Raw genomic sequence first — 8,509 nt, 5'->3', positions numbered from 1 at the left:
CCCTTCTTTACCTGTGGCAGATTAGCGTATTAGGTCTTGTGTTTTGTCAGGTTGATGGTAGTTTTACAAAGAGGTTAGATTTGTACAGGATGGTTTGGATAGGGTTGATCCTGCCTCAGGCAGGGGTTGGACTAGAGGTCCTATGGAAATCCCTTCCAGCCCCACTTCTTACCATTCTGAAGGGATGGTGAGGCTGTGGTTCAGGAATAAATGGTGCAGAACAGCACTGATTTCAGTAGAGTTCTCCATGCTGCAAGACTGGTCTATGAACTTACCATTGTGGTGACCACATGGTGACACAGCAACATCCAACTCCAGGGGGGTAGCGAGAGGGTTAGGCTCACACAAGCCTGGTGTTGCTAAGGAAATGAGATCCAGATTCAAGGATCCCTCTAACCCAGAGAGGGTTTCAACTTGTATCTCTCCAACTGCCTAACATGGTCCTCAAACCACCAGACCACAGCTGAGATATTATTCAGTTCCTCCCTCTTTACTCCTTTTGAAGCTGGGCCCCTCAGCAGCCAAGAGAAGGAGATGTGCAGGACTATGAGGAAAAAAGCAATCTATAGGATGTGTTGCTCAGTGAGATGAGAGCCATCTGGAAGAAAGTAGGCCCTAGGTTATAATTTACATCAAGGGTCGGCAAAACGCAGCCCACCGGCTGGATCTGGCCCACAAACAGATTTGATGTGGCCATGGGTGAATGGCCACCAATTCATTGAATCTAGCTCATGAGTGACCAGTAGTTCCAGTCACTACGTGGTGCCAGGCAGGGAGGCAGGTGGGACTGCTTCAGCCCAGCAGCAGCAGCCCTTGATGTGGCAGCATCAGCTGTGGACCCAAGCGGGGCTTCTGTTGTGGTGGGTGGGCAGTGGTGTCAGCTGTGGATGCTACCAGCAGGTTCAGGAGCTCCAGTGGAGAACTTGCCAGTGGTGTACAGCAGCTGACAATGTCACCCTCCCAGTGCAGCAGAAGCTCCCACCCGGAGCCCCGGCCTGAAACCTGCCACCAGCATCAGTCATGGACCCAGGCAGAAGCATTTGCCATGCCAGGCAGGAGGTAGGGTCAGCTGTGGACACTGCTGGCAGGGTCCATGTCAGGTCTTCAGAACCTACTGGCTGTGCCCACAGCTGACGCCACCACCCACTGGCAGCAGTGGAAGCCCTCATCTGGGTCCACAGCTAAACATCAGGGCTCCTGGTGAACTACGGCTTCAGCCAGGTTGTGAAGGGAAGGGGAGACAGAGAGAAGAGGTGAAATGAAATAAGACAAGACAGATGAAGAGGAGGAAAACAGGCATAGAGAAAAAGATGGATGTGGCCTTTGACAGGTCCCCAAAATTCAATAAGTGGCCCTGCAGCTGAAATAATTGCCCACTCCTGGTAGAGTCTTCTACCCCACAACAGTGCAGTGGGGCAGAAATTTCCCCACTGCACTAGTCTCCATTCAGTGACTTAAAATGGAAGGTGCAGTGATTCAGCTTCAAAGGGAGGGCTGGAGAATAGACCAAATAATACTTGACCTATGGCCTGGTGTTTAGAGCACTGCTCTGAGAAATGCAGGGTCAAACCACTTTGGAGGAGAGGGTCAAGAACCTAGGTCTTCTACTTAGGCAAATACTCTAACCACTTGGATATTATGCTAAAAAATAGGAGAGCTTTCTCCTCATTTTTTGCTGACCCCAATTTCAGAACTTATGCTCAAGTACATACACGTGGAGATGCAAACCTGCCCAGCCAGCTTGCATGGCTCATACTCTTACTGTATGTGTGAGGAGTTGGATTGTACACCATGCGTAAGTACCAAAAATATCAGTTACACAGCTGGGAATTGATTTGGGTGCGTAAAGTGAGATAGAAATCTGCCCCAAGAGGCCTGACTTATTGTGTCAAGCAGAACCCACTAGTATTTGGGTGACATGACTCACATTAGGCACAAGACACTGTAGCTACTGATCTGAATTTGAAATGTAAATCAACATGATTCTGCAGACACTAGAGGAAAGTATAGAATGGAAAAAGGGAACCACCATAAGATTACCGTTGATAGCAAGGAAGAGTCATCTTAAATAGGAGACAACTTTTTGGTCAACATAATACTATAACTCTATTACAAGAACAGCCTATAACGATCCTTGGGTGCAGCACTCTCACTTTCCACCACAGCTCTGCCAGGGCCTTTTGCTCCTGGCTTCCTGCTGAACCTTCTCTGGAACCCATATTGTTAGTGCGAAGGCATCCTAACTTGCAATACCTTTTATTGTTCTATGGTCCCAACCCTCTCCCCACCATACAGGTCAGTTGTTATGGCTCAGTCCTGAGTTGTAATCTCTTGGCTTAATAGTTTGCACACACCAACTCTCAGGATAAGGCAAAAGTGAACAGAGAGTGAATCTCATGGTCAAGTTTGACCTTAAGACAGAAACAGCTGCTACAAGTTAAAATAGTGATAAGCGTGACTGCCAGACATTAGGGGACTACTGGAAGGCTGAGCAGGAGCTGAGAGCAGAAGCCCTGCCATCACTTAACTCTCCCTTTTCTGAACATTTTTGCTTTTTCTTTAACAGCCTAAGTCCAGTCTGCTACCACTTAACAAAACTGGCCTCCAGCATCACTGCCAGAGCCATCTCGGAGGGTACCCAGGTCTGCAATGAGCTAAGAGTCCAATACGAATATGAGGAAGAAAGATATCCCTATCTATACATCCTCCTATTACAGGTAGCACCCCACTATCCTTAGGACTTTTGCCCTGGAAGGATTAGAAAGTCCTTGGAAAAAAGTATTTCTTATTTTTTTCATTCAGGTTTTGTCAGTGACATTCTCCTCCAATAGGATGTATGTGGGTTGTCCCCACTGTCCTAGCAAAGCAGCCTCATTGGTAGAAGAGGAGCTCTTGCCCCAGCACACAGAAATGTCTTGGGGAGTCATTATCATACCAACTATGAGACTTTCCTCTGTCAGTCACAAGCACATCCAGGAAGTGTTTTCCTCAAAATAATGTAAATTCAACAAGCTGTTCTCCGTTGATAGTGCACTGGTCCAGTGATTTGTCCCAGTTGTTCTCACCCTAAGAATTGTCATCTACTGACAAGACACTGTAGGGGTCAAAAGCTCTTACCCATTCTTCCTCAGGCTCCAAGTTCCCAAGTTTCATAAAAACAAGTGGCGCAATACCCCACAGCCTTTTCACACTTCATCCTACCAAGGGCAAATGGGACCAGACTGTTAGGTTCTGGAGACTAATGCCCTCTATCCTTCAGGTAAGTCCAAGCAGCATCCCAGCACCATTCCCATAGATGTTCTTCTGCTAGTGTGATTCAGCCCTGCCCAGAGACCCCATATCCTGGGGTGAGAAGAGAATTTAAGGTGTGTGACTCAATCACAATGTGGCCTTTCAGCTGAGCCATTTTTTTCCCTCAGTTGTAATGATCTGTTCTTTATAGAAAGTGGTGTGACACCCTCATGGAGTCCAGTCAGTAACAGCTTCTGGTCACAAGCAGCCTGGGATGGATTTTGAAGAAGGTAAAAGGTCCACTTCTGGTCCACCTAGTCCCACCTCAGAGCTTACTATCTATCAATAGTTCACTGTACACCCTGCAACTATCCTCCCCACCCCTTTTCCTCTTTCCAAAGCAGTTTTATAGGCCTTGAGAGAAGGAAAAATAGACATTGAGGTCAAGTGTAGGAAAGCAGCATCTCTCTAAAGCCAAACACTTGTCCTCTCCCCATTAGTGTATTTGTACCACAGCACTCGTGCTGCTGCTTTTGTGGCTTTTGTATTGAAGGACGTTGAAATATTCATGGCCACCATCGGACTCCTCCTGAGTACGCACGCTGCTGGTGGAGGCCACCACCTCCTGTGCCATGCTGGCTCTGATGGGGCCCTGTGAGTGGTTATCATGCCGGCTGCTTTTCAAGAAGGCTTTGTGCATAATTCGGGGAGGCATGTGGATCTTTGGTTTTTCCTACAAAACAAAGAAAAGCCACTTAAGTTCTTCTCCCAATCATTTTAAAGCAGATCTAATGGCCATGCCCAAAGAAATGTTTGCCAACTGCTGCTCAGACTGTGCCGATCAGAGGACTTCAGGTTCTGGAACTGGCAAGCTGGCTGCTCTCATCCTCAGGTGAGTCTTGCATGCAGGTCCAAACCCCCATGGAATCTGGGCAGGATTCATATATGGGGTTGTAACCATTATTGCACCTTTTTTTCCCCAGGGGAGAGTTGAGGAAGCATTGTGTTGGAGGAGTAAGGAGAAGAATGGGAGTGCAGAGGCCCTCAGATGTTCTCTCACACTAGGTGTGGTGGAGGACCCCTAAGAAGAAACCTCCCCCTTAGCTGGTGAGGAGGAGATCTGTTAGACCTGCTCTCCACTCTGCTGGGGGGAAAAAAAGACTCACTGAAGGAAAGCTGATCCCTCCTAACCAGTATCAAAGATATTGCAGGCCCCATAAAATGAGGCCTTACATTTAGGAGATGAGGGAAACTGATACATTCTCACGCCTAGACAAGAGGGACTGGTATTAGCTAGTGGCATGTGCGGAGACCTCGAGACAGCCTCACACAGGAGCAGGGCAAGGAAGAATGGCTAAGACGTTCTCAATTCAGTGGCGTGTGAAACATACTCTTAGCAAGAGGCTGGAAGGAAAGGGGAGCATGATACACACACCCACACTCAGCGGGCTCTGAGAAGCTTCCCTCCCACTCAGCCCTGGTGGGAACCTGAATCGCCCTCGGCAAGGGGATGTATAACGTGCTTTTACGTTTAGCTATGGGACTGGGAGCAGGATCCAGGGCACTCTACACACAGTCAGGAGATGGGTAACACAAGCAGTTCTCTCACACTCAACCCCAGCATACCTGGGTGGTCATCAGTGTCCATATGCTCAGCTGAGAAGGATCATGGCCCATAGCAATATCCACATACTCAGCTGTGTACCAATTTACCAGGACTCTGAGATGACTAGTTGCCTATGCTGTGGAGATTTTTCAGCATAGGACTTAAATGCAGCTAGTCAGGAAAGCACCCAAGGCTGTTGGGGAAAAGGTTGGGTTAGAGGTCACCACATTCACAACAGCAATAAGTAATGCTCATTGATTGCTGAATTTAGGAAAAAAGGGTCTCAAAAAATTCTGTATTGTTCATCAAGGATACCCTGTATCAGTGTTTAACCCCACTCTATGCGACTAAAAGTTCAATAGGCATTAAAAACAGAGGTGAGGGATCAAAGGGGCTCTAGGGCCCTTAGTCAGATTCAGTACCTTCCTCTTGAGGATCCACACTATGAAACATGTTATGAGGAAAACTCCCACTATCAGCCAGATGATTACGTACGGAAGGATATTCCCAAGGGCAGTCTCGTTTGGTGAGGCTGAAATTAGGCAAACATACATTAAAGAGAGTTGTTTATGAGACACATAGTCCCCCCACCTACTACACACAGAAATAACACTGTTAAATATAAGGAATTGCCCTATGTGTTATTCCTCCAATGGATTTCATCTTAAACTATCAAGTCCTCAGCACTTCAGGTTCTCCCTTTAGTTTTGAGATAATAAGAGATGAACATAAATACATTTAATAATCCACACATACAATAATCTAAGTTAGACTGCATCAAGCCAAGGCTAGTACATTAAGAAGTTGCATGGCCATGTAAGCAGAGCTGCTCAGTGAGATGGGGTACTTCTGCTAAATGCTGTACCTACCAGAAAGTCTTAAACCAGTAGAGGCCACTGGTGCACACCTACACACATGTTAAATATATACAACTTCTGGCATGATCCCCTGAAAAATATGTTATCTTCAAGGAAAGAAAGATGGTATTTTCGATGGTGCTAACTCTTCAGTTATAGATGGATAGTAAAATTCTTTCAAACGGCCTTAAAAAGAGATGTAGGGGCCACCGTGCAATGTGGCACCATGCTGATTCTCCCAGATTAGCCTTATGCATTAGAGGTTAATATAACTACTCTACAGATTTCAAGTCAGGAGCTAGAGCCCATAGAACTTATAGCTTCCTACTAGAGCTGCCTTTGCACTGTGTAGACCTACTCTAAGGCCTGAGTACATAGAGTACCTCAGTATCTTTGTGGACCTGAACCTAAGTCACCTTTGAATATTAGACCCATCCTTCATAAATCTGAATTATGAGGACTTTCATGGACTCACCTGTCATTTCCAGAGACACTCTGCCTTCATATAGCCCATCAGGGAAGGTGTGAAACTTACAGCAGTAATCCCCTGTATCATTGACTCCCAGTAAGTGAACAATGATCCCATATTCTGCTGCCAGTGATATCTTGTCCATGAAAGCTGGCTGGACACGGCCTATGTCTTTGTTTAGGTAAACTGCAAGCTGGACCTGGTTGCATTGGTCCCAGGTTACCAGTGACACAGTGATGTTGGTCATAGACAGGTGACACTGCAAGGTGACATTGCTGTTTTCAGATGCCGAAATATTCCCAGCTGTTAGGATATTCTCAGCTGTGCCTTTGGGAAAAAAAGCAAACCAGAATTACTGTCAGGATAGGATTGCAGTCTAGGCTCCTTTCCAAGACCTGAGAGAAGGAAAGTTGGTTCTGCTTAACCACAGTCCGTGTACTCACAGGAAAGAATCAAAAAATCCATCAGAAAAGAAATATAACGGGGGGGGGGGGAGGGAAGTGACTCTTTTACATGAAGTAAAGATGGGCATAGGAGAGCAAGGATGAGATTTGTGGAATTTAGGAACAGAAGTCCAGGACTGAGTGCTAACAAGAGACCAGATGCTCTTCTATGGCTTCATAAGCACTTGCTACAAGCAAAGCTCCCTGGAAATTTCAGACACACATGTACTCGTATTAAAATCCATACTGAAATTATCCTGCCTTCTTTGCCATAGAAATTTGGAGAAACCGAATTATTTGGATGGTCACATCCTGCAGGTATAGCCTAGATGTATATACTACATTTGGGAATACTGAAACACATCTTGTTCGCTTGCATCCCATTTACAAAGCAATCCAGATCACTCTGTCAGTCTCTTGCCCTTCACATTAATTACTGCTCCCCCAGTCTCTTGGCCACCTGCATGCTTTGTCAGTAATTTTTACTTAGGTTCTCTTCCATACCATTACTAAAAACATAGGGCTGAGAAGCAATACTTAAAATACGTATCTGCTTGAAGACAATTCCCCATTTCCCATTATTTACATATTGTGATCCATCAGCTACCCAGGTTTTAATCCATTTAATTCATGGCCATGTTGATTTTCTAGAATTCTAATTTCTCAACCAGCATATCACTTGGTCCTATGCCAAATGCCTTGGGCGAGTCTATTTTATCAATATGATTACCATGAGCCACCCAAACAATTCCATCAAAAATATCAAGTTAATTTGAAAAGATCTGTTTTCCAATAGCTGGAGTGGGATGTCATTAATTCCATCAATGGCTGGGATACAGCCAGCCCCATAGCTGTATTCTTTTAATGCAATTCCTATAATGAGTAAAGCTAAAATTAAAAAAGAAAAAGAAAGCAACTGAAGGACAAAAGAAAAGCAACCCAACACCAAGAAAATAGTACATTTCTCAGTCTTCTTTCTGCCCAATGCCATCTGCACAGAGTGCTCAGTTCACTTGTGCAAGGTTACGCAGCAAATGATCGGCAGCTCTAGGACTAGGACACAGATGTCCTGACTCGTAGGTCCTTGCTCTCACTTGGATGGAGCCATACTGCTAGGACAGTACCTGAAACAGGCAGGATGAAGATTCTGACCACGTACATGAGCATCTGCCCCAGGAAAAGAAGGCAACCCATGCTGGCTGCAAGGTATGGCTGGCTCTGTCACTTGCTCATAAATCAGGCACAGCTGCAGAAATGCAACTGCTGAAGAAGAGCACTTGGGGTAGGGAGTGGAGTTGAAGAGGGGAGAGCACTTTCAGGGGGGAAGAGGAACTCAGACTACGCAATGCAAACCACAGGCTGTGGAGAAAAGGCTTCAGAGAAGGTAACGCGAAACACCCAACAGTGGCTACACTTGAAATGCACAATAGGAGGTGATTCAAAATACCCATCTGTGAGCAGAAGCATCTTATCAAGGCTTCCTGTCCTTGTACGTTTGTAAGATGTACAAGGGAATTTTGTTATGATGACAGAAAAAACCATCCCCTTTTTCTGTTAGTTAGATTCAGAAGATCAAAATGAAGTTCCAGAAACACCACCCTAGAACCAATTCAGATGAATAAAATCTCCTTCTTAAAAGGGATCAGTGAGTTGCATTAAGCATTTAATGCTAACACAGGTCTTTCTGTTACTACTGTGGCCAGTCATCCTTGCCCCAGAAAGGCTTGTCATGGGTAAAAGACAGGCTAGCTACTACCCTACCCTTCCAACGGCTCAGGAGGATGACGCCTGTCTTTTTCCCCTCTTGCAGCTGGTTTACTGAAGGAGAATGCAATTCACAATGCAGTTCTCCCATCCCCATACTCTGAGAAATAATCATGGATCTGGAGGCTCAAAGTTATTG

General features: G+C 45.7%; 1 protein-coding gene across 1 annotated transcript; it reads right to left on the bottom strand.

Annotated features, from left to right (window-relative positions):
* Positions 1-3,727: 3,727 nt before the first annotated feature.
* On the bottom strand, positions 3,728-7,800 carry TIGIT (T cell immunoreceptor with Ig and ITIM domains). Its single transcript, XM_090041053.1, has 4 exons — positions 7,731-7,800; positions 6,170-6,490; positions 5,260-5,369; positions 3,728-3,964 (listed from the first exon to the last, which is right to left on the bottom strand). The coding sequence occupies exons 1-4, from the start codon at positions 7,798-7,800 to the stop codon at positions 3,728-3,730; spliced, it is 738 nt and encodes a 245-aa protein (XP_089897179.1).
* Positions 7,801-8,509: the final 709 nt, after the last annotated feature.

This window comes from Crocodylus siamensis, chromosome 1 (assembly GCF_052110815.1).
Source record: "Crocodylus siamensis isolate JL-2025a chromosome 1, ASM5211081v1, whole genome shotgun sequence".
Taxonomy (NCBI): Eukaryota; Metazoa; Chordata; order Crocodylia; family Crocodylidae; genus Crocodylus; species Crocodylus siamensis.
The sequence above is the reverse complement of the archived record's forward strand: the minus strand, read 5'-3'. Positions and strand labels throughout refer to the sequence as shown.

Excerpts from the sequence above, each read along its gene's own strand:
- TIGIT (XM_090041053.1), bottom strand. The coding sequence starts at position 7,800 with ATGGGTTGCCTTCTTTTCCTGGGGCAGATGCTCATGTACGTGGTCAGA. Across the intron at positions 6,491-7,730 it reads CTTCATCCTGCCTGTTTCAG|GCACAGCTGAGAATATCCTA; the intron begins GTACTGTCCTAG and ends TTTTTCCCAAAG. Across the intron at positions 3,965-5,259 it reads TGTGGATCCTCAAGAGGAAG|GAAAAACCAAAGATCCACAT; the intron begins GTACTGAATCTG and ends TTTGTTTTGTAG.